At 43.6% G+C, this 26,647-nt stretch overlaps 1 protein-coding gene across 6 annotated transcripts in view; it reads right to left on the reverse strand.

The window, feature by feature from the left end:
• Nucleotides 1-5,983: 5,983 nt before the first annotated feature.
• KIAA1328 (KIAA1328 ortholog) overlaps nucleotides 5,984-26,647 on the reverse strand; it is a 355,285-nt gene continuing 334,621 nt past the window's right edge. For 5 of the 6 annotated variants that reach the window (XM_040632581.1, XM_040632580.1, XM_040632583.1 and 2 more), the window contains one exon: nucleotides 5,984-12,225. In XM_040632581.1, coding sequence (XP_040488515.1) covers nucleotides 12,015-12,225 — 211 coding nt within the window. In that variant the 3' untranslated portion in view covers nucleotides 5,984-12,014. The remainder of the gene's footprint in view (nucleotides 12,226-26,647) is intronic. The other variant, XM_040632582.1, reaches the window with a different exon arrangement.

The following is a 26,647-nucleotide window of genomic DNA, read 5'->3' on the forward strand; positions in this document are numbered from 1 at the left end:
TGTCCTCCCTTCTCCCTGCGAGTCCTCCCTTTGGTTCCCTGCCCTCTCCCCCACCCCCTCAGTGTCTGGTCTTTGGCCTGACCCAGCACCCCAGGCCTTCAGGACAGCCAGCCCCAGCACCCCCAGCCCCTCCTATCACCCCAACTCCTCTTCCCTCATGCTAGCCTGACTCCTCATCCTTTCAGGGAGCTCTGAACGTCCCCCTCTGGGCTTGCACCCTGTGTGGGGGGGTCTCACCAGGATTTGCCCAGACCAGGAGGGGGCTCGGAGACTAGTGTATCAGAGCGAAGAAAGCATAGGCTTTGACATCTGACCGGATACAAAGCCCAGTGCTTTCAAATATCTTCTGTGTCACTTTGGAAAAGTTACCTAACCTCTCTGAGCCCCGGGGTCCTTTCTAAAATGGGGATACTAATACCACCACTCCAAGAGTTGTGAGGAGTCCACGAGACACGGCCACGCACAGCTGCATCCCACCCCAAGATTTCTGAGCTGTGAATTCTTTCATGATGTAGTACAGAGACTCAGAACGAATACTTCAGGCTTCGATCCCCTTCTTCCCTGTCCTTAGTTCCATCGCACCGACAATTCACGTCCCACCTGAAGCAAGCCTGAACTTGACCTCAGACCACCGTAAGCCACCTTCTCGCAGCCCAGTCAGCCCTGCGACACCCAGAGAATTCCTGGCATGTCGCGGTGTACACACCTCTGTCTCTTGCTGCTCACGCTCTTTCCCGGACCCCAGTTAGCTGCTGCTCCTGGGCGCCTTCCTCTCTTTGCCCTTTCTCCCAGGAGCGTTCCTGGCGCCACTGTGGCTGTTATTGTCTACAGCCCCTCCTCCTCTGGGGTCGCATGGCCTCGGGCTGCATATTCATTTGGTCTTTGTGTTTTAAAATGTTACTTTTTTTTTTTAAGGTAACATATTCAGATATTTCAAAATTCAAAAAGTATGAAGAAGTATACAGTGAAAAGTCTTCCCACCCCTTCCGGCCAATGTTCTCAGTCGTTCCTATTACCCTGTTTAAGTGGGTACATGCGGGGTACATGGGCGTAAAGAACTCAGTGGGGAGACCCGGGGCGCATAGCGAGGGCCCAGGCTCCAACAGCTGGCCTGCGGGATTCCCAGCAGATAAGCCCAGGCCCGGGGATGTTCAGGACCCTGCTGGTGGGGGAGAGGCATCAGGGCCCTTCCGCTCACACTCTTATTGTTGGGGCTCTTCTCCTGGAGGCATGGGTGTAGCCACCCCTTAGGGGTGCTTGCTCTGAGCCAGACCCCGTGTTGAGCTGCTTAATTATAATCTCACCTGATTCTCTGGGTGTCTTCATCCCTGTCTTACGAATGAGGAAGCGCGCTCAGAGAGCTGCAGCCCTGTGCCCGGATGACCCCGAGTCAGGGCCCAAGCCCCGGGCTGTCTGCAGAGCGGTAGGTGCTCTTAATCTCCGCATGCCACCTCCCCGGGCTGTGCACCCTCCACACAGCAGCTTCCTCCGGCGCCGTGTCCTGCCTCCTTGCTCCCCACTTCTCGCGGGTTTCTCAACAATCCAGTCTCACCTTTCAGAAACGGCATCATCTATGTCGACTCTGGTGCCAGGAAAGGACCTCTCCTGCTCGCCTTCGTCAGCTGGGCTGGCGCTGGGGTTCTCAGGCGTGAGTGACACGCACTGAGCATGCCGCTAAGGGGTCCAGAATTCTCCCTGCCTAGTAGCACTTGCTGCCACTGGGGACAGGGGGGGCATGGAGGGAAACAGAAAAACCCAAAGATCCAGTTAGCTTTTATTCTTCACAAGGAGAGGAAGTTCGGTGGAAGTAAATGGAATATTTACTACCAGTTTATGCAGCCACCCGAGATTCAAAACCGTCTGAGCTTGTGTCAGCTCTGTTTTCCCCAGTACACTGAATTCTGGAGAAAACTCTAAGCAACGTGTCAAGATCAACGCAAACCGGTTCTCCGTCACTCAAAATTGAGGGGGATTTAACCACTTCCGAGGGCCTCATAGTCCACCAATTGAGGGAGGAGGACTCCTCTTGTCTGCAGAGTCTCCCCGTGAATCATCTTCACCATTGCCCTCCCTCCTTACCTCCTCCTGGGGCCCAGCTCCGGGGCCTGTGGGCACTGGGGTGTCAGGAAATCGGTGGACCCCCATGCTGCCAGCTTTGTCTACCATCTACTCTTCCTCCTGGGGTCTGGAGACGGGCTGCAGAGGCCAGGTGACTGAGGTTCGTTTTCATCCTGCGCGGGCAGGGCCTGGACTCCACAGGAACTAACGTGAGGGCCGCCGGGTGGGCCCCATATACCTGGCCGGCTACACGCCCGGACTGCTGAGGGCCTCAGGTCCCACTGTGAGGCCTTTTCCTTGGGTTGGACTTGGGCCTCCCTTAGTCCTACTCTTTAAATGAAAGTCATCTTGAATGGGGAGTGCCTCTGTTCCCCAAGTCCCAGCACTGGACTAAGGATTCGGGGAGACGTGATGATGACAGCACACACATGGCCGCCTTCCGACGCCAAGTGTGTTATGGGTATTCTCTCTACACCTGGAAGCTATCTGCAGGGTGATCTCACCTTACTCTACCGATGAACAATCAGAGGCTTGGGGAAGGTAAGTGACTAGCCCAGAATCACACAGCAAGAAAGTAACGGAGCCCAGATTCAAGATGAGCTGCTCTCCTCGCCTGCTCTGAGGCTCCTTGGCCAGCAAAGACAGCTGCGGGACAGAGCGGTGCAGGGGTCGGGGGCCTGCGGAGCGAAGGAGGGGAGCGCAGTCTGGGGGAGGCCCTGGGGCGGAGTGTTAGAAGGTGAGCAAGGGTTAAATAGACCCCAAGGGAGGGGGCCATGGAGGAGCAAGAACTCCCAAGATGTCCAGGCAGGCGGGGACTATGCTGGGGAAGACACAGGGCCTCGTTTAAAAGCCACCCACTTACTGCTGCCCCAGACACCGTCCTGCCTACCTCACCCATGCCATCCCAGTTACTCTCCCAACAACGCTGGAGCCCATTTTACAGATGAGCGTAAGCCATGTGTCAAAGTCTCACGGTACGGCAGAGCTGGGGTTTGAGCCCAGGCCCCTGCTGGCAGATTCTGTCGTTGTCATCACTCTATTACTTTGGAAGAGGTCACCTAGTCAAGGCACTGGCAAGACGACTCTTCACAAGGAAGCCTCTTCACTGATTATATTCCCGAGCCTCACACAAAGACACACAACCTAACCACGGGACAGAAGGCTGTCCTGGAAAGGCTCAGACCTCTACTTCTGCCAGTTTTCCCCTCTGCAAAGTGAGCAGGCACCCTGGGTCTCAAGGATTTGGCCCCGCTCTCTGCTAAGGGCTGGGAAGGGCCGCAGAGAAGAGAGAGGGCAGAGGAGGGAGACCATGAATGCCCTCAGCCTAGCTCTTGAGAGAAGAGTCACCTGAATGAGAGAACGCAGCTGTGTGTTCCCTACCACTTGATTCCGCTCTCAACTCTGGGCCGAAGGTGAAGCAAGTCTTGACACTTGCTGTCTTGCCCTGAGTGCTGGGCAACCTTAGGAGGCCTCTGGGTTCAAGGTTCCCCTTTAATCGAGAACCCCTAAGAGTATTTTGTGCTGGCACACAGTAGGTGCTCCACAATGTTTGCTGAATGAATGAGAAGAGATGTGGCGGGGGGGGTAAATCCTCCCATGGGCCCCTTCTGAAGCACCCCATGCCTGGCACCCTCTCAGCAAGGCCCCTTTGCCTCACTTTGCCCCAACTCTGCACAAGCCGGGTGGTTCCAGTCTTTTCATTACCTGGGGAGCTGATGGGATGATAGGCATTTGGGAAAAGGTCTCATGGGGGCCCTCAAAGATGGCTTACAGACACAGGTTCTCCTGTCATTCCAGATCTCTGACTATTCATGTTCTCTCTGCCCTAGGTTCAGGGTCCATTGCCCCAGGGGGCTCTAGCTGGGCACCTCTTTTCTGACCTCCCATTGACCGCAGAGTGGGGACCACTTCACGGGCCCTCTTCCCACACTGCTCTATGCCACTGTATGCGTGTGGCTCTCTCCCTAGCGGAAGTCCCTGAGGAAAAGAAATGAGCTATCTCCTTTTCCAATCTCCTGCCTAGCACTGGGGTAGTCTAAGAGGGTAGTGAGAACCCAGCAGAAGACTAAGGATTTAAATGGCATGTGCCGAGTCATCCGAGGATGCCGGAACTTGTCGGTAAAAGTAGAAGAGAAACAATATTTGCATAGTTTCAAAGTCCCCCCTCCCACACTAATAAAGGAAAAGTTAATAATTGTACAATTGTACCTTAACCGGGTGATTAAAGTTAACATCCCCCGGAATGAAGGAAAGAGCTGTCAGGGGCCTCCTGCTATGATGGACTGAGGACTCAGCATCACTTTTTCCTGCTGAAAATGCATAACCTGAATGTAATCCTAGGAAAACATCAGACGAGCCCCAACTGGGGAACATTTTACAAAACGACTGGACTGTACTCAGAGAGAGACACAACAGCTAAATGCAACTTATGATCCTGGGCCCGAATTGTTTCTCTTTTGTTAAAAAGGATATTCAGGGGAAGGAAACCCGGAAGCTAAGAAGGAAGTCTGGCAGAACCTCAGGTGAGGTCCGCAGATAGGACGACAGCACCGTGTTCACGTTAGCCTCTTGCCTGCGCTCGCCGGACGGTGGTTATGTCAGAGCGGGCCCTGTTTGTAGGACGTCCGTGTTAAACTAGTAGGGGAAGGAGAGGATCCGTCTGCAATTTACTCTTGAATGCTTCACAAAAAAATTAATAATATATGTGTTTATATATGTGTGAGAAAGAGGGAACGATAAAGCAAATGAGTTAAAATGTTAACACTTGGGGAGTATGGGTGAAGGGTATACAGGAATTCTTTGTATTGTTTCCAAAACTTCTATGTAAGCCTGACTTCACAATAGAATGAGAAAAGGTGGCCAGCTGGAAATTCGCTGGGCCAGCCTGAAGACAGCTGTCAGCCACTTGGACCGGGCAATCCAGGGACGGGTTCCCTTCTCCATGGAGAGGGACCTGGGAGCCCTGCGTGGGGAGGCGACATGTAGCAGGGAAGCAGCAACGGTTGGAATCGATGCGGGTCTTTCCACTAGAGCCCGCTGCTCCTTGAGTTTAGACACCAGGCCTAGCAGTCAAGGCTGCTCGCAGCTTACTGACTTTGGCGGTCTCTGTCTCCATGCCTTTAACACAGGGTTCCTCTGCCCAGAACGCTTCCCTCCCTGCCTCTGCCCAGCCAAAAGGTCCCATCTTTGGGGAAGATTCTCACTGAAGCCCCCCTCGCAGGAGCCCCTCTTCAGGCCTCTGTGACGAATGGCCCATGGGAGCTGGAAGCTGCAGCCCGCATAGCTCCTGTGTGCTGCTGGGGTCAGGAACAATGTCACTGGATTTTGCCTAGGGCAGAGCGGACAATCCAAAAAATGCATCAGAGTGTACAGAAGACCATGTGTCCTGAACTTTTCGAATCTGATGACAGCTACGAATCCTCCGGTCTGGGAACATCCAGGTGAGGAGTGAGGTGGGATGAGAGGGCAGCTCTCTACCCAGACTGATGGCTTTGGAAGACTGGGAGACTCTTCCTTTCTGAGACAGCCCACTCCCACACCCCCCCTCCCCGACAGTGGGGGACAGAAGTCCCTGGGCCCCTGGCCCATTTCTCTGCTTTTTTCCAGATCTCAGCCGGCAGATGTGGGGGCTGCACCCTCACAGGCCCTCCCTCCCCTGCTGCGGCTACACCTGCCGCTCCTCCCATCAGGTGAGAAGCAAGTGGCGAGGCAGGGAGACATTCCGCTGGGGGTCACTGCTCCCAAGACCCTTCTGACACTTATTGCTATTCGATTTTTTCCCTCCAACACAGTAAATCTCCTATTATTCTCCAAGTTGATATAGTAAGTTGTGTCATTTTGAGAAGAAATACATAATGGTATATTAGAGGAATCATGGATCTCCTCATTCATGCTTAGAAAAAATTTATTACAATGTAAGAAAGTCTGAATAGCATGAATTTATTATAATGATTTAACACTTCTGCACTTGAGTTAAAAATGCCTCTCCATAAATAACTGTCCCTGGAAAACATAGCAAATTTACACAGTTTACCGTTTCCCAATGTTATATAAATCCAACAAGCTTAAATCACCTCCAGCCAGGAGGAGAGGGCTGAAAACCGGGGCTGTGGAGTTCATACGGTCTCAAGCGGCAGCGACAGGAAGCAGGACAGCTGGCCTTCCCTTCCTCCAGCTCCTCATCTCAGCACTGGGGAAGAGAAGGACAGAGAGCAGGGAACAGCACAGTTTCTAAGTGCAGCACAGGTGAAGGACCCTGGGCCTCGACATCCCGGTCAGGTGGTCAGGCCGTTGTGTGTGAGATGGTGCCAGTGAGGTGCCAGGCAAGGCCACCCAGCTGTGGAGTGCAGAGGAAGGGGAGGGAGAGGCCGGTGCCCACACCCTGTCTGGGCCCTGGCCTTCCAGCGAAGCACCTCTTCTTCTCTCACAAACGCCAATAATATTCTTTACTCCTGGGTCTTCCAGTCCCTCCACATTCCTTGGAGCCCCCTCTGGCTCCACTGGACACCCTGCCCAGGCCTCCTTGTACGGACACTCTTGCCTCATCATTCTGGCTTCCCTCTGGCCTAGATCAGCATTCCCGGCACCAACTTGTAAGGTAGGAATGACCACACCCTTTTTACAAATAATTTTATCAATTATTCTATCTGAGGCTTAGAGAGTATAATTTATAAAGCTTAACTTTAAATACAGTTTAAATTTATAAAGTATAACCTGTCTAAATGTGTACAACTCACAAGCGGTAAGGCTGAGTTGATTCCAAGGTCAATATTTGTCATCTTTGGACACTTTCCATTCTAAAAGGGAGGCAAACAACCAGCACAGTTTGAGGTGGGACACAACAGAAGGCTCTTGGAGCATTCTTGGAGCCAGGAGGAGAGTCTATAAGGATGCCTGGGGGGAATCAGGAAAATATGGAAGTGGCGACAACTGAGCTTGGTCTGGAAAGATTCATCCACAAGAGAGAGAGGTGGAAAAGTCACACATAGGAAAGAGCAGTATGTCTCTGGGAGGTGGCCGACAGCTGTGTGTTGCAAAGGTGAACGGAGCAGAGTCCTGGTGTGTCACTCTAAGGGGTATGTTCCTTGCCCTGTAAGCATTGTGGAGTCCTTTGGATTTTTAAGCAAGAAAGTTATAAATCTTAGATTTGTTCTGGAAAGAAAATGTGAGTCAGTGTGGGAATGAGGAGGAAGCAATGGAAGTGTCCCCAAGCCCCTCAATACAGCCCTCACTTTCTCTTTTGTGAGAGAGGGGCAAGCAGCCTGGCATAGCAGAGAGTACTGGACTTCGGAGGCACAGATCTGTTTAATGGCTTTCTCCCTTCCCTCCTTTCCCTCCCTTTCACCCATGCACCTACCTATCCATCTACTAACTGATAAACAGTGAAGACAGCCTACAACGTGCCAGGAACCATGCTAAGTTCTCGGGAGTGAGTGACGGCTAAGACCAGCATCTTATTCTGGCCACCATGGGGACTAGCATCTAAAGGAGGGATCAGATAAACAGGCGTTTCTAGCACAGCAAGTGTGGTGATCAAGGATATGCAAAGGGCTAAGAAAGCTCACAAGAAGGTCAGGAGAACTTCCATAGTTCTCCTGGAAGTTCACAGTGGTTGGAACACAGAAGTCAAGAGAAAGAAACCGTGGGGAAACGAAGGTGCTGGAGGTCTACAGTGGGCTAAACCACGAAGATCCTGGTGCGTTACGCTCAGAAGGCCAAGCTCTTTCTTAAGCACAATAGGAAACTGAGTACTGGAACTATCCAACACTTTTAAGCCAGGGTGCGACATGGCAACATGACCTTGGTATCTTCCTGGAGAACAGGAACAGGTAAACCTTGGGAGTGCTTATTTATCTGTGCTGAGCACCCGACATGCATTAGTTCACTGCACCCACAATAACCTCTTGAGGTAGGTTCTGTTATGACCCCCATTTAAAGATAAGAGTGAGGCAAAGAAGGGTATGGTCTCTTGTTCAAGGATGAATCCAGGCCGTCTGGCAGGAAGATCAGTGCAGAGACTGTTGTGCTGGAGAAACACCAGCACAGACGGAGTGAAGGGGGAGGGTTGAGAAATAGGAGGTGGGCTTGATACTACTTGGGAGTTTGACTGGATGGGGGGAGGGAATAATGACCCTCCCACCCCCAGAATCTGAGTTGGAATTCTATTCTTTACTAGCTGATGACCTTAGTTAGGTTTGTTATGCCTCATTTTCATTATTAGTGCACAAGATAACACCCTGAAGACTTAGGTGTGCATAGACGGATCCCCGTCCTCATTCCATAAAGGACTTGAGAAAACACTATGCAAATGATTTCTTCAAAGTATGACTCTCATAAGCATTGAATAAGATGGCGCACAGGGCTTGGAGTTGGTTGAGTGATGATCGTGTTCTCGCCGCCTCTGCCTCTGAGGGGCACCTGCAGTCTCCTTGGAAAGGTGGAGGTGCCAGGTTGACTGGGGGCACAAGGAGCAGGAGAGGGTCTCTGGCTGTTAATTGAATCTACCAGTATGATCTCAAAACTGGGCATTTCAGGCACAAAAGCCCTTGCCTAACATTTCTTAGTACGTGAAGCCAACTAGACAGGACCATTTTCCTGTCTCAAAGTGCTGATAGTTCTTCCTTGCTGAGCAGTTTGGGTGACAGGCACATGGAAGGGACTCAGAGGTGCACGTAGATCAAAACTTCCACTCCAGCAACCACACAACTTAGAGGAGGCTTGGTGTCCATGTGATGAAAGCAAGCTGGAGTCAACCAGGAAAACCTATCAGGATGTGGCAAAGCGTTTTCTTTCTTTCTGTTAACCCAAGCTCCTGCTGTTTTAACACATACTGAAGAGAATAACATTTTGATAACCTGGGGCGCTGTTCTTGCTTTTAAGCTCTGCCCCACTGATCTGATGAGGGGTGCTGAAGGGACAATTTGATATCAAAACCACATGGGGAAAATAGCCATGCAGATAATTTATTAACTTAAAATCTTATGTGTATATAAACAGTTGCCCATGTTAAAAACAATACTCTCCGAGGTGAGGATAAACCATGCACTGGGAGGGGTCTGCCATAGCCTCCATCCACCTCACTAATGACCGCAGACTTCATCTGGCTCCTCTCTGTTAGGCCTATCCGTTCCCAGAGTCTCTGGCCGTGGTGCTGGGAGCAGGGCCAAGTGAAAAGAACGGCTCTGAGGGAGGAGAGAGCCCCTCCCTTCCCCACGACATTTGGGGTTTTCTAGATAAGTCCTCACCATGGGGGGTCAGGTTTGGATGAACACAAGTGTGCCTATGGGAAGGATGACTGTCAGCAAAAGCTTTTCCTTGACTGACCTTAGTTTCCTAGATCAAGCACTTGGGGCCCCTGTAGGAGCTTCAACGGACATACTCTGTCCCGTCCCATTTTGCAAACATTGATTGGTTTTGCTCTCACAGAGTGGTGGGCAGCAGGGTGGGCAATGTTGCGGCATTATCTGCAGCACCCCTAATATGTGTCTAGTCTTGCTCTGAAGAAGCAGCTGGAGGCAAGCAGCCACTGTTGGGAGCACTTGACCAGGAAGAAAGGCAGACTCCTCTGCGTCAGACCCTCTCTCTGTAGGATATCTGCAATTAGGTCAAGCTTCCAGGCTCCACAACAGCCTCAAGGCTCTACAACAACCTTTTCATATATATATGTATCTTAAAGTCAGACAGATGAAGATGTTAACATACACTGTTCAATTCATAAGGAAGACACTGGATTAGACAGACACAAATTCACATCCCAGAGAAAGGCAACTGGTGGGGGGATGTAGCGTATGAAAATATGTTGATTGACGCTCTGCTGAAAATCCATCTCTGCTCTTCCAAATTGCTCACGCAGGGGGAGGTCAAGAAGCAATTAAACTCCAATCTCTGGCACCTGACCACCCCCGCCCCCTGCCAAAAGCCCTGAGTTTATGTCTCACTTATGATTCTTCCAAAGGCAAACAAGCTTCTTTAAGAAAGCATAATCTTTTTCTTGGTCCTTCTGGCACCCTCTTATTCTAGAGACCTATAGAGACCCTGGTGTCCAAATGGGGGAGTGTAGTTATGGCTGATCCAAGGGAATTGGATGTACTTAAGGTGCTCTTGATACCCGGGGCAAGGAAAAGATAGTCCTGGAAACCTAAATTTAGTTGAGAAAATGGCTGAGGGCTCTCAGTTTGTTTCTCCCCATTTTGCCACACCAAAGGAAACTCAATTTTCCAAATGCTTTCTGAAATGGGACGAAATTGACTCAGTTCCTGTCACGGGGTGAACTTTAAAAGGATAGTTTAATCAGCAGTATTTTTTCAATTTTTCAATTGGATGCCTAAAACTAGTTAATCCTGACCTCAGATTAAGGACTGGTGTTGGTAGGTCCCATTCTTCTCTTCTCCAAAGAGCAAAAAGACCCACGTGAAGGAGGGCTGAGTAGAGGTGCTAGGGCCTCAGCCTGAAGAGACAATGAGATTTCCATCTATCCAGATAAGGAATCTGTTTAACGAGGCTTTTGTAGGCTGAGATAATCTAGTTTCAATAAAGAATTCAGGGAAGCCCTGCAGGCTCACTAAATGCAGTTCACCCTGGGCGGTCTGACCTTGGCTACCAATCCTGACAGACTCTTGATCCCACTTCAAGCCTGGGGTTGGGTGAAAGGGAGAGAGAAACAGAAAGCAACACCCTCCAGATCAAATAAAGTCATCAGGCAGACACATCTGGGGCACATCTCCCTCGCTTTCAAAGACTAGGAAGTTGCCAACTCACTGGCTCTACCAAGCTCCTCACGCTGCCCATCGGTATGGGAGCCCACGAGAGCCCCCTGTAAGCTGAAGGACCCGTCTCAAGAGCTCCGCCAACAGCAGAACAGAGAGAGAATGGGGTCTCAAGTGTACTTCGTCCATGGGCCTCCTCTGGGTCAAACGGACGCCCAGGGGGAAAGAAAGGGAGATTCTGCTGGAGGTGGCGGAGGTGAATCTGGCAAGTAGAGATGGTTCTTTGGGGTCATGGGACAGTGACCCTGACCAGAGTACATAAAAGGCCTGATCAACCTAGGGCCTTTGATCCGCATGAGGTAAGAGGGAGGACCAGGGAAAGCCTCTCAGCCTGTGGCAGCTGATGCTCCTCTCTCTAGTGGAATCTTCCCCAGACACAGCCATAGGCAGCTCGCAAATAGAGACACTTGGGTCAATAACAAGTACTGAGCTATTGGTCTTATTTATCCTGGGAAATGGGTGGACGGCAGGAAAAGCATGTCAGGCCTGTGCCTCCATTTTATTTCCCGAGGGTGTCACTCTGTTGCTGACTTAATGCTGGTTTCCAAGGGTTGGTTGGATCCCTTCCTCCAGCCCATTGTGCCCTTTGGTTAAAGGCTGATGACTACCGGAACTGACTCACAATTGGTCCTCGGTATTGCTTGTGACGGTAGGGGCACCAACTCCAACCTCGGAATTAAATGACTACACGTATGTGGAGGTAGGCAGTGAGGGAATAGAGGTAAAGGAGAGGTGGAAGGGTAAGGAGTCTGTCTTTCTGAAACTACTTATGTTACAAAGGGGCTACTTTTAAATCAGAGGGATCTTTCCGTGAAAAGGCCTTCCCTACAAAAGAAGCCAACCTTTTCCAACAAAGTACTGAGAAGGAAACACTCTGGAAATGAATATGCAAAGGCCTTTGCATGTTGAAAGTGTCCTATGTTAATTTTCTAATCTCTGCGTGGCATAGAAAAGATACTGCCCTCCACCCACATTGCCCCTTAATGTGTTACCTACTGATGGGTCTGATCAAAACCACTCTGGGTTTGTAGCATGATTACTACGTTCAACACGTAACAGGATGTTAGTGAGAGAGGTCCCTGTGAAAGGAGAGACACGGTTACTTTGCAATCAAATAATTTAAAATCCTACATCAGTATATAAAGAAGCCCACACAATTTGGATGGAAATTTTGTAGCGTGTGTTTCAACGTCAAATGAAAAAGATATCTTCCAGAATTTGATTCTCCTCCAGGTCTTCGGGGGTCCTGCCTGTCCCCATCTTGTTCCAGGTTGATTTTCGAGGGCTGAGTCGGCGAGTACTGTGATTCCAGGCCCCGGCTTCTCTGGAGGGATGGGGCTGAGGTTTGGGAGCAGACTTTGGACTCAGAGATTGAACCAAATCCAGCAGAGATGTCTCATACCTGCAACACACACAACCCAGACAGAAAATGATCAGACCAGTGGAACATTAGAACCCAAGAAGCCTACAGAGATGGGCTGCTGGGAGCAAGAATCAGATCACCGATCACATCACGTGCAAGAGGGCCTGTGAGGGGAGCTTTAGGGAGGGTAAGCAGCAGAAGGCCCCTGCTGCCTGCCTGTAAGCTCTTCTCTTCTGCTGATCACCAACATTGTTTTCTAAGCTGTGAAGAGAGACTGTGGAGTGGGCAAAGGAATGGTGACAACAGTAATGATGGCAGTAGTAGCATTTACTGTAGGCTTATTAATTGTCAGGCACTGTTCTTAATGCTTTACATGTATTCAACCTTCATTTAACCCTCTGAACAACCCTACGAAGTAGGTACTCTACTCTTCTGATCTCTAGTACATACACAAGGAAACCGAGGCTCAGGGAAGGAACTCATCCAACATGAAGCCAGTATATGGCACAGTCAGGATTTGGACTCAAGTAGTTTGTCTCCAGTGCTCTCATTCAGGACATTAAAGCTGTCTGGTTTAAATCTCTCCTCTACCATTTGCAGGCTGTGTGATCTTGGGAAAGTTCTTCAACCTTTCAGTTCAGATTCTCAGGCATAAGGGGCTAACAGAACTCCTGCTAGGATTAAATGAATCAGTTGGTATAAATTAACATAATAAGTACTCAGTAAATGTTAGTTCCTTCCTGCTGTCTCACTCCCATTCTCTCTAGAATCTTGGTAAAAGAAACTCTCCTCTGAATCTATGAAGAGCTCCCTCCAAAGAAAGACTGCCTTGGTGTCTGGCATTTTCATCAAAAAGGGTAGGCTTAGAGCAGCAGACAGACAGAGAAACTAATAGTGGTCAGTAACACCCTCATCCATGGCCCATTTGTATGTATTCCCACTATGGAAAGCCAAAGGCATAAATGTATCTGCCTCTATACTCATTCCTACTAGGAGCCAAGTCATTTCTACAGACATATCATGAAGCCTTGAGCAGGCGCACATGGCCCTAGACTTGGCTTAATGCTCTTCCGTTGCTGTCTTGAAACTCTTGATTTTTTTCTTTGACCTTGTGTCTTACAAATGAAATCTGATGGGATAAGAGAGCAGGTGTGTGAACAGAGGAGATACGCTGGGTATGCGTATGTGGGTTCAGGCCACAGGCACAGCGGGCAATGATGGGCAGTGTGTATGCCAAACAGTCGGCCTGCCTGCCTGGTGTGCACATTCCTGCCAAAAGCAGCCAGAGCTGCAGGGCTCTGAGGGTGTGGCTGGGGCTGGGACCTGGGCCCATTCTGGTGACGGTGATGATGGTGGCAGCAGGAGAAGCAGCAGTTGTGGGAGCACTTGCTGGCTTGCCTGTCTTTTCCCAGAACCCATCCCCCCACGGCAAAATATTAGCTCTCTGGTCTGAGCGCTGAAATGAGAACGGTAGCATTTAGGCAATACACATCAGTAAAATACTATAGAACAAAGCATACACGTGGACATTGCAATAAAGCATATACAAGAGATATAAGAATTCTTCAAAGGGTTTAGAATCAGGTGTTAAAACCTGCTGCACCAGGGCGCCTGGGTGGCTCAGTCAGTTAAGCATAAGACTCTTGATTTCGCCTTAGGTCATGATCTAAGGTCCTGAGATCGAGCCCCACATCAGGCTCTGCGCTGGGCACAGAGCCTGCTTAGGATTCTCTCTCTCCCTCTGCCTTCTGCCCCTTCTTCCCCCTCACACACATGCTCTCTTTAAAAAAAACAAAACAAAACAAAAACCCAAGAAACCCCAGAACTCCTTCCCGCCCCCTGCTAAACCAACCGCGCCATTGCAAAGTAAATATCCACGGGTTTAGAAATTAAATGTAAAGATTGTTGCATCTGATGGAAAACAACACTATTTTCATATGCAGCTTCAAATGAACCAATTAATGAGGATGACAATTTTAAAATTAATTTTTTCTTTGTCATGAAAGATATGGCAATAGAAAGCATAGGTAGGAGTTTTGAACTATATACAAATCACTAAGTCACTTTTGGTTTCTTGTATGACCTCTAGAAGTTATGGGACATACCAGAGAAAAACAACACTGAACAAACTTATGATTAAAATTAGATTTTCTGACATATATAAAACTAATGTGTATAAAGAGTTGTACCTTTTTAGAAAAATTGTCCTGTATCATCAGCTCAAGAGATACTGGAATTTATATTTTGAAATCATTTATCAGAAATCTATCCTAGTGTTGCCACAACCTATAAAATATTCCCAACAGCTCCAGTGTCAGTTGCATCCACAGAAAGATTCTTCTTAAAATTAAAAATTACCAAAAATTATGTGTGATCTTTCATTTGCCAAGAGTGACTGATTTGCTTTTAATTGTATCATTTAAGTTGCTAAATGTATCAATTTTGATGATCTAATAAATGAATTTAAAGAAAAGTGAGCCAGAAAAATCTTATGATCAGTCAGGTTATCACATTAATAAAGTATTATTTATTATATAAAATTATGACCTCAAAAATATAAATTTTTTTTTGCTATCTGTAGGTTTATGCTATTACTCATGTATCACCATTACTGGTCATGCTTTATAAATTTCTTCTTAAAGGAAAAAACTTTGTATTTTAGTAACTTTAACTGTACATCTTCATCTTACTTTTTTTCTTCATCCTACTTTTTGAACAAGGGGTCCCACATTTTCATTTTGCATTGGTCTCGTAAGTTATGCAGCTGGCCTGCCCTCAAGTTCCAGGCAAGATCAGACTAACATCTCAGGCATGGAAATGTCATATTTTCTATGGTATGAAAAACTGTAAATTGAAATTCTTTCGAGCAGAATTTTCTTTTTGCAGATTTTATTCTCACAGCATTAAGGCACTATTTCAATACAATTATCTCTGCCATTCAAAACAATGGTTACTGTGTTCAACCAAAACATCTTCATTTAAGGTGTAAGCCAGTGAGTTGAGTACTGTTTCCAAGAAAGTTTCTTTATCAGAAAGATGGACCTACTTCATGCTCAAGATATAGGCTTTGTTTGAACCTTCCTTAGAGACATGTGGCAATCTTGTAATATTCACCTCTTCATACAGACTGTCAAAACTTATTGAAAAGTTAGAAACAATGGAAAGGTGTATTCTTCTATATAATTTCATGCTTAAAACAGCTAGGGAGTAATACTCTGAATGAGGAAATAAACCAGCTGTTAAAAAAAATAGAGCCCAAATAATGGGGGATCTGAAAGTATGTCAGAAATCAATCTTTCAGAGATGCAAACTGAAATAGAGAGTAATGACAGGGATTTGTGCTTAAAGACTGCTTTAATAGGTACCAACTTATTTGATCATTTGAAAAAAAAGCTGTGTGCTTCAAATTCCTTCACAGTACTCTTATTCACACACAATATAGTAGAAAAAAATCTTTATAATATGGAAAGAGTGACCCACAAAACCGTAGAAAGTTAGATCGGATGCATTAGGATAAGTTAGGTTATGTGGCGGAACAAATTAACGTCAAGTTCCAATGGCTTCACATAACTCAAATACATGTCATGCTTATGCTATAGGCTCAAAGTAGGTCCAGGCAGAGTGGCTCCACTATCTTCTGGCTGCATCAGCTGGAACATGTAAGCCTCTCTACTGTTTCGGCCGGGCAGAGAAACTGAGGAATTGTACATAGGTTTCCACAGCCTGGAAGTGACACAACACTTCTCCTCCTATCTGATTGGCCAGAACTAGTCATGTAGCTCCAGAAGGGGAGGAGAACCGGATATTGGCGAACACTTAGTAATGCTTAGTCATGGAGGACTGGGTCTTAGGCATAATTTGAAACAATCCTCTTATTTTACTGAGGTTCAGAGAGCTGTACGTGAACGGATTAGGGTCACACAGCAAGTGAGTGGCAGAGCCAAGTGGTTTTTACTTCAGGCACCTTGCCTTCCTAGACTTGAGTCTTTCCACCAAGATAAATCAGATGTGTAACTAAAGGAAGAGTAGAAGAAGAAAATGGTTGCTGTTTCCAATTGCATTTTATTTTATTTTTTTAGAGAGAGAGAGAGTGTACAGGCACAAGTGGGGGGGGCAGACAGAGGGAGAGGGAGAGAAAGAATCTTAAGCAGGTCCAGCGCAGAGGCCGAGTTGGGCCTTGATCTCATGACCCTGAGATCATGACCTGAGCCAAAATCAAGAGTTGGATGCTTAACTGCCTGAGCCATCCAGGCACCCCTACATTTTATTTTAAAAGTATAGTATGATTAGTTGTAACTCAGCGTGAACACATCCACATTCGAAATCAACTGGGCTATCTTTTTGCCAATAATTTCATTTACCCTAAAGTACAAATGCTTATCTGCACGATTCTGCTGTTATCACAAAAATTCTCTTTCTCTAGAAGCCATATTCTATCATGGATTACACTGTGGCAGAAGAATCAGAAAGTCTGTGGTAGACAAGGACCTCACATTTCAGTGGCACCTCACAGCTAATTTTATTCAAGTCTTTTAACAGTACTTTTGCTATCAGGAAAGACTAAATAATTTCACAGATTAAAAAGCAAGAAAATAGCAAAGATTGTTTTAAAAACCAAAGCTTGAGATATCATCCAATTTTATATCAGAATTATATATGCAATAAAGCAAAATAAAAAATGAATTCCTATGGCATTTGATACTAAATACCAGGAAAGAGCAGTGTTCATCAAATTATGTTCTGTGAGCAGTGTGCCTTAGTTTGCTGAGGTGACATGTGACAGGAGGTTAGTTATAAAGTTGATTAACTTGGCCTGACCCTGATGGGAGTTTGGTGTTTAAACTATTTAAAGGGATAGGCAACTTATTCGATCTATAAAAATACCATCCCTGGAGAAACTCAGACTCTATTTGAGCCATAGGCATTGACTGTGTTGGTCTTTCTTGCGTCTGTACCTCACAGAGCCAGTGCTCCCGAGCTACCCGGGCACACAGGCTGACTTATAAGCTTCCTTACAGAGCAGTGGTAAGCAGAAGGCTGATTTGGTTTATTCTGCCAGTCCCATCCAGGAAACAATTTGGACTTGGCTGTACTGGCATGAATTCTGTCCTCCTAGAGATCTCGCTCCAGTTTTGGTTGCCTCTGACCTAGCAAGACATCGAGACAAAACCCAGGGAAGGACGTGGCCTCTGGAGCTTTCCCCTCACATTCCCTTTTATCATCTTTTGTGATTTCAGATCTCTCCTGATTATCCTCCTCTTCTCTCACCTTTTAAATGATGGCATGTCCCAGGGCTCAATCCTCAGCTCTCATAGCTTAAGTGATTACAATCGTTCACATGACTTTTAATACTATCAATATGTCCTAAATGTAGAGCTCCAAGATGGAGCTTGCTCTCAAGCTCCAGACTCACATCCCAACTGCTGCCTGATTTCTCCTCTTGGATGTGTAATAGGCATTCTAACTATCCTAAACAGAACTCATTCCCCCCCCCCCCCCTTTAAATCCTGCTCCTCTCCATCGAGCCAGCTACCTCTGGGCCTGAACACGTGCTGTGTCCTCTGCTTAGGATGCTCTGCTGTCAGACCTAGCTTGCTTCCTCTAGTCATTAATGTCACCTCCTCAAAGAGGCCTTCCCTAAATGCTCTATCTGAAATAGTCATTATACCACATTCATTTTATCTCATTAAGTGTTTTTTTTAAAAAAATATTTTATTTATTTATTTGACAGAGAGAGACAGCGAGAGAGGGAACACAAGCAAGGGGATGTGCGAGGGAGAAGCAGGCTTCCCGCCGAGCAGGGAGCCCAATGTGGGGCTCGATCCCAGGACCCTGGGATCATGACCTGAGCGGAAGGCAGACACTTAACGGCTGAGCCACCTAGGCGCCCTGGTGTTTTATTTTCTTTATATCACTCAATACTACCTAAAATACATTATTTATTGCCTATCTCTTTCCACAGTAATGAGCTCCATGAGGACGGGGTCATTATTGTGTTAACTGATACCATCTCCAGTGCCAAGAATGGTATCTGACACAAGGTAGCTGCTAAATATTTGTTGAAAAAAATGAATGGTCCAGTGGCTTAGATCTTAGTACCTTCCTCCATAAGTAGCTTTTTAAAAGTTTTGGACAGCTAGTCTTTAAAAAAAATCACAATTTGGGGCACCTGGGTGGCTCAGTTGGTTAAGTGGCCGGCTCTTGGTTTCGGCTCAGGTCATGATCTCAGTGTCCTGGGATAGAGCCCCACATCAGGGCCTGTGCTCTGTAGGGAGTCTGCTTGAGATTCTCCCTCTCCCTTTGCCCCTCTCTCCACTCTTTCTCTCTCTCTCTCTAAAATAAATAAATAAATCTTCAAGTGGTGGCTCTACCAAAAAAAGTCATCACAATGTATTTCAAACATTCTGCAAAGTATTACCCATCCACACATTCTTGTTGTTTTCATTTTACAAAAAAGGATATTACACATATAGTTTGTATAAACTACTTTTTCATTTGATATATTGGGACTATTTTTTCCTTATCAATTTTCTACGACATTATTTTTAATGAAGAGCACTTAGGTTAGGTCCAAGGTCTTTTGAGACAAAATCAACTAGGTCTCTTATTCCTTCTCTCACTTGGTCAATGCCCAAAGGCTATTCCCCACTACAATCCAACACAGGTTAGCAAAATACTGCTATCTCTGTTATGTTCTGTACTTCCTCCCTCCTTATTCCCATCCCTTCCCATGCCCTCCAACGCTTCTAGAGCTTTTGCTTCATGACATACTTGGCTATATTTTGTACTCTTCTTAGAGTACTCCCTTCATCTCCTATTTTTCCTGAAACCTGGCTCTTTGCTGAGGTCAATGCTTTCCCTACATTATTCTGAGTGGGCACTGTTTATACTCAACATACCCTATGTATTTCATGGCCAAAGGTAGTATTGGAATCATCACTGCTTCCATTATTGCTTTTTGATCACTATTCCCCAGCACCACATTAAATTCTTATCACTCTGAGTATCCTGTCATCTGCTCTACCACTCTCAACCTCTCTTCATCTATATCATCTATTTACTCACTCACTCTCAATCACTGAAGATGTTAACACTTGATTCTTCCCCTTGATTTTACTTGGACAGTTCAAGTTAACTTTTGCCATCATCCTTGCTAATGTTAACATCACATGAATGACACTGGACCAACACTCTGACTTCTTAGTTCCTTGACATCTCAGGTCAAAGACTTTCTCATCAAGCCTTTCTATTCATATCCTGGAACCTGTCATCAATTAAAATGGCATCTTTTTTGAATTTAGTAATTCAAACATTCTACTACTTTCTGATGCCCACATGCTACCTTCAAGCTTGCTTTTTCAACTATTTCCAGTATCTCTGCCCATTGGTCTCATCAGACCATTAATTCAAACAATGATTGCTCTAAGAACTAAGAATAAAGTGGTAAGCAAATTCACTAAAATCTCTGTCCTGGTGGGACCATTAATAGCATACTTTCTTCCCAGCCCTTTATCCCTTATTCATCTTGAATTCATGGTCTGGCATTCCAATCACTCATTTAACAATGCTCTTAAAAACGTGTCCACTGTGTTTCTGTCCTCTCTCCTAAATCTGGCAAAAGCACAACGCTGCATGAATCTAAATGTCTGCCTTTTCTGTGAGTTATAGTTGGGCAACTTAGTGTAAATAAAACAATGTTCAAAGAAACGAGCAAACAAAGAGCAGATCCAATATAAATTCATTGTCACTAACCTTAAGTGGGTGCTACACATTTTCTGACAAAGCTACTGTATTTCTCTAATCAGCTGTTTTGTTCTCCTCATTTCCCCTTCTTACTACTTTCCTAAACAGATGGCCTTGCTTCCCACTTCAGAGAAAACACAGGTCATTAAAGAGAAATTGTCTTAACTCTATCAAGTTTACAAGTCTTTGCACTCATCATTTCCTCCTTTCATACTGAAGGAAGTGATCCTTCTTTTAGACAAGACTAACTACTCCATTTATGTTTCTTAGGGACATTTTTGTATTGACTATCCACTCTAGAACCTTCAGTCTTTTCCTGTTTACCGTTAATCAAGAGTACTTAAGGAGACCTCCCCTTTTATAACCAAACCATTTCTGATTTTATTACAATCTGGCTTTCATCTTCTACCACACCACTAAAATTGAAATCACCAAATTCACCAATGATCTCCACGTTGTTAAATCAAATGGATTTTTTGTAGCACTTATTTTACATAATGTCTCTGCAGCATTCAATGTAGCTGAATGCTTCTTTATAAACTTCAAACTGTTTTATTGAAATAAAAATACACACAGAAATTTACCTATTTAAAGCATACAGATCAGTGGTTTCTACTTTATTAAGAATTAGGCAACTATCATAATTTAATTTGAGAACATTTTCATTGCCCCCTGCCCCCCTAAAGAAACCCTGTTCCTATTAGCAGTCACTCTCTATTTCCATCCCCTCTCCTAGCCCTAGACAACCACTATCTATCTCCATAAAGTTGCCTGGACATTTCATATATATAAAACCATATAGTATATAGCCTTTTGTGATTGGCTTTTTCATTTAGCAAATGTTTTCAAGATTCAACCATGTTGTACCGTGTATCATTACTTCACTCTTCTTTGTTGCCAAATAATATTCCAGTTTGGATAGACCACATTTTGTTTATCCATGCATCACATGATAGACATTGGGTTGTTTCCACCCTTTGGTTAGTGGGAACAGTGCCTCAATAAACAGTCATGTACAAATTTCAGCATGGACATATGTTTAATTTCTCTTGGGTAGATACATAGGAGTGGGATTGCAAGCTCTATGTTTAACCTTTTAAGGAATTGCCAGACTGTTTCCCAAGCTGGATGTACCACTCCATACCAGTATGTGGAGGTCTTTTTCCTGAGACTGTTAAGCGTCTTCAGAGAAGAATCTTCCAATATTCTACATGGTAAGGAGATGTAGTCTACTTCTGGGCCAGGGAAGGAAGCCAAACTTTCCATTTGTAGACTTTGAATTTATCCTATTTTCAGCCTAATCTGACTCATCTCACCTTCCAAAATATGACATTCCTTAATGTCTCTTCTCTGTTGAACTTTCTAGATAGGGTTCGTCTCTAGTCTTTTGCTTGGGACTAATACTCCATATATGGTACTGTGGTAGAGGTACCGAGTTTCTTAATTCTCACTTCACATGTCCATTCCATAATATTTTTTGTTCCACTCCACATCACTACTTTCCATTGTTCATGTTGTTTCTAATTCCCAAAACTTTCCAAAGTTCTGTGCCATCCATATCTTTTTGTGTGAATACCTTTCTCAGTGCTTTCTAGCTGTCCAATAGAACCTCTGTTCTATTTAGTAAGTTACTAATCCTTCATTCATTTTCCATTTTCCAAAAATGTGAATAAATCTCTGGTATATTGATGAGTCTTCTGATGTACTTATCCTTGTGAATTTATTCCTTTAAAAGCATTCACTTACTGTCATCATATTGGGGTTTCAGGAAATAGATAAACATAAGTTCTCAATTATCTTAGCTACGAAATGTATTTCCAGAGAGGTTACATAAATTTCTTTTAGGTTTGTTTATTTATTTAAAAGTTTACTTTTTAAAAAATTTTTCTTTTAGGTTTATTATTAGGAGGAATTCCCTAATTTTTTCATTGCTCATATGAATGAATCCCCCTTCCCCATTATATCTTTTAAATAGCTAGTGCTGGTAGAGAGATTTATAGTAATTAAGTTTTGTACAATATTGAACTCTCTTAATTTCTTTAGATTATTTTTTTAATTGATTCTTATGGGTTTTATGGGTGAACAATGACATTGACTATAAATAATGATAGGATGTATGCGTTTTCTATTATTTGTATTATTTTTTCTTATATTATTGTATTGGCTAACACTTCCAGGGAATTACCAAAATTATAGGGTTTTTAAAAAAAGATTTTATTTATTTATTTGAGAGAGAGTGAATGAGCAAGACAGCACAAAAGCAGGGGCAGAGGGAGAGGGAGAAGCAGACCCCCCTGCTCATCAGGGAGCCCGATGCGGGGCTCAATCCAAGGATACTGGGATCATGACCTAAGCCAAAGGCAGACACTTAACGGACCCAGGCTGATCTAAAAGGAATTATCTATTGTTTCACTGTTAAGTATTTGCCATCCAGATGTTCTTTATTATGCTAAGTATTTCCTCTTTCAGCTTACTAAAATCAAGAATGAAAAATTAATTTTACCAAGTAACTTTTGAGTGTATATTGAGATGATAATATACTTTTTCTTTTTTGATATATTACTAAGGAATATTCTGTTTTTGGCTTCTGAAATAGGAACCACATTCAAGGTCCTAGAATATATTCTACTTGGTTATGTAGTAGTATTCTTTACATATATTACTAAATTAGATTCTTTACAATTATTTAAGGGTTTAAAAAGCTGTATTTATAGGGAATATTTGTTTATAGTCTTTTTTATGGTTCTTTTTTCCCCCTATATATTATCCTTACCTGGGTGGGAGAAAAGGAATGGTACCAATTCAAGAAAGAATGGCTTTATAAAGAAAGTGGAAGGATAACCATTTATCATACTGGGCCAGGAGTCCTCACATAGGTCTTCTCCGGAGTCCTAAAATAGTTCTTCCCAAAAGTTCTCTAACTGCTAAAGCAAAACTAGGCTGCTATTCAGGTTTTTGAAGCACTTACAGAAGATATAGCATATTTTATAAGTGCTTCACAATCACTTGTCAAGCATCAACAAAAAGGCTAGTAAGAATAACAGGGTGGTCTTGAACCTGCCTATGAAACTGCAGACCTCACAGGAGAACTACTCATATAGATGGAGAGAAAATCAGATGTGTGCAGACATAGGATTGAGGGTACTACTCAGAACCTTACCTTTCTGTGTCTTGTTTTCCATTCAACAGGGGTGCTATCACAACAGGACTTTGCTAACTCTAATTTAACATATTTCTTCCTGAAGTGCTTATCAGCCATAGAATGAATACTATGCAAAATCAGTTCACCTTGAAAGGAGGCTAAAGAACTTACCAAAAGTCAATGAGTATGTGGAAGATGCTCCAATCAAGAACATTTTAAAAAATATTTTATTTATTTATTTGAGAGACAGAGAGAGAGAGAGAGACAGAGAGTGAGAGTGCATGAGTGCATGAGTGGAGGGAGGGGCAGAGGGAGAGGGACAAGCAGACTTTCCTCTGAGTGGGGGTCCAATCCCAGGACCCTGAGATCATGACCAGAGCTGAAGTCAGACACTTAACTGACTGAACCATCCAGGTGCCCCTCAAGAATAATTTTAATATAATATATTAACAGGCACAGCTAACAGAGTAAAATCTCTTATTCATGTTATTATAATTTATATTTTTCTGTAATCTTTACCTTTTCATCTAAGACTCAGTTTCTTATATGAGAAGGAAAAGGAACTAGAAGAGCTACAATTATGAAGAAGAAAACAAAGCTGGAAGGCTTATATAACATGGTTTTAAGACTTATTGTAAAGCTACATTAATCAAGACAATGTGATATTCGTAAAGGATAGACAGATAGATCAATAGAAAAAATAAGAGTCCAGAAATACATCAACACAAATATGATCAATTGAAGTTTTTACAGATGTGCAGTTAACACAGTGGAAAAAGATAACCTTTTCAACAAATGATGTTGCAACAATTGGACATCCATAAGGAAAAAGAAGGAGGAGGAGGAGGAGAAGGAGGAAGGTGGAAAGAGCAGGTGGGAGGAGGAGAAGGAGAAGAAGAAGAATTATTTCAGCATAAACCTCACACCTTATACAAAAATTAACTTTACATTCACCAAGACAGACCATATTCTGGGCTATAAAACATGCCTTAAAAAATTGAAAAGAATAACAATCATACAATGTCTACTCTCAGATTACAGTGGAGTTAAAGTAGAAATAAAAAATGGAAAGAATATTGAAAAATCCCAAAGTACATGGAGATTAAACAATATACTTCTAAATAAAACATAAATCAAAGAATAAATCTCAAGATAAACTAAAAAATATTTTTAACTGAATAAAAATGAAAACACAACTTAACCAAATTTGTGAGATACAGCAAAAGCAGTGCTTAGAGGGAAATTTATAGCACTAAATGTATATATTAGAAAAAAAAGAAATCTAAAATCAATCATCTGTCTACCTTATGAAACTAGAAGAAGAAAAGCAAATTAAATCTGAAGGAAGTAGAAGAAAATAAACAATAAGGAGAACAGAAGTCAACGTAATTGAAAATAAATCAATAGAGAATCAATGAAATCAAAAGCTAGTTCTTTAAAAAGATTGATAAAATTGATAAGCCTTTAGCCAGGTTAACTAAGGGAAAAAAAAGAGATGCGGTTATTACTAATATTAGAAATACAAGAGGAGATATCACGACAGAGCCTATGAGCATTGAAAGGATAATCAAAGAATACTATGAACAACTCTATGCTTATAAATGTGATGACACAGATGAAATGAACGAATTCCTTGAAAGGCACAATGTGCCAAAAATTGCACAAGAAGAAATAGATAATCTGAACAGGCCTATATCTATTAAAGACACTGAACTGATAATTAATTAATAACCTTCCAAAACAGAAAGCTCCAGGCCCAGATGGGTTCACTGGTAAATTCCACCAAACATTTAAGGAAGACATTATACCAATTCTCTTTCAGAGGATGAAAGCAGAGGGAATTCTTCCTAACACATTCTATGAGCCCAGCATTACCCTAACACCAAAACCAGACAAAGACACTACAAGACAACTACAGACAAATATCTTTCATAAACATGGATGCAAAAATTCTCAACCAAGTGGGATTTATCTCAGAGATGCAAGGTTAATTCAACATTTGAAAAATCAATTAATGTAATCCATCACATCCACAGGCTGAAAAAGAAAAACACATGATCATATCAATAGCTGTAGAAAAAGTATTTGACATATCCAAAACCCATTAATGATAAAAATGTTCAGTGAGTAAAGGGAACTTCCTCAACTACATAAAGAATATCTACAAAAAAACCCAAAGCTAACATCACACTTAAGAAGTTGAGAAACGCAGCTTTCCCACTAAATTCAGGTATGAGACACGGATATCCTTTTGCCACTTCTTTTCAACATCATACTGGAAAAACTAGCTACTGTAATAGGACAAAAAGAGAAAATAAAAGGTGGGAAGAAGGAAATAAAACTTTTCGTTCACAGATGACATGATTGTCTATGTAGAGAATCCAAAAGAATCAACAAAAACTCCTGGAACTAATAAATGATTATAGCCAAAGTTACAGGATACAAGGTTCATATACAAAAGTCAATCACTATATACCAGCAATGAACAAGTACAATTTGAAATAAAAAATACAATACTATTTACACTAGTGTCCCCCAAAATGAAATACCTGATAGAAATCTGACAAAATATGTATAAGATTTACATGAGGAAAACTAGAAAACTCTGATGAACAAAATCAAAGAACTAAATAAATGGAGAGATATTCCACATTCATAGCTAGGAAGACTCAATATTGTCAGGATGTCAGTCCTTTGCTGCTTGATCTAGAGATTCAATGTAATTAATCCCAATGAAAATCCCAGCATGTTATTTTGTGGATATGGACAGACTGATTCTAAAGTTTATACGGAGAGAAAAAAGAGGAAGAATAACCAACACAATATTGAAGAACAAAGTTGGAGAACTGACACTGCCTAACTTCAAGAATTATTAATAAAGCTACAGTAATCAAGACAGTGTGGTATTGGTAAAATAACAGACAAATAGATCAACGGAATACAACAGAGAGCCCAGAAATGGACCCACCTAAGTATAATCAACTGATATTTTGACAAAAGAACAAAGGCAATACACTGGAGCAAAGATAGCCTTTTCAACAAATGCTCAAAGATAGCCTGGGACAAATGGACATCCATATGTAAGAAAATAAATCTGGACACAGACCTTTCACCTTTCACACAAATTAACTGAAAATGGACCATAGACCTAAATGTAAAATACAAAACTAGAAAATCCCAGAAGATAGACAGAAGAACATTTATCTGTGAAAAACACTTTAAGAGAATGAAAAGACAAGTTCTACACGAGGAGAAAACATTTTCAAAATCACATGTTTAACAAAGGACTTCTACCTAGAATATATGAAGACATCCCCAAATGATACCAGATGGAAATCTGGATGGACACAAAGTGGAGCATAACATACATATGACTTAAATGTATGATAACAATAGCACCAAGGCAGGGAGTGGGGAAGTGGAAGTAAACTGTTGTATGGGTCTTTCACCATATAGGAAGTGTATTAATATTACTTAAAGGCAGACTGTTACAGAATGGCACTTCTATTAATTTCAGTTTCTAACTGTTCATTTTTAGTATTCAGAAGTAGTATTGAATTTTGTGTGTTCCCTTTT

This window comes from Ursus maritimus, unplaced genomic scaffold (genome assembly GCF_017311325.1).
Source record: "Ursus maritimus isolate PB19 unplaced genomic scaffold, ASM1731132v1 scaffold_18, whole genome shotgun sequence".
Classification (NCBI taxonomy): Eukaryota; Metazoa; Chordata; class Mammalia; order Carnivora; family Ursidae; genus Ursus; species Ursus maritimus.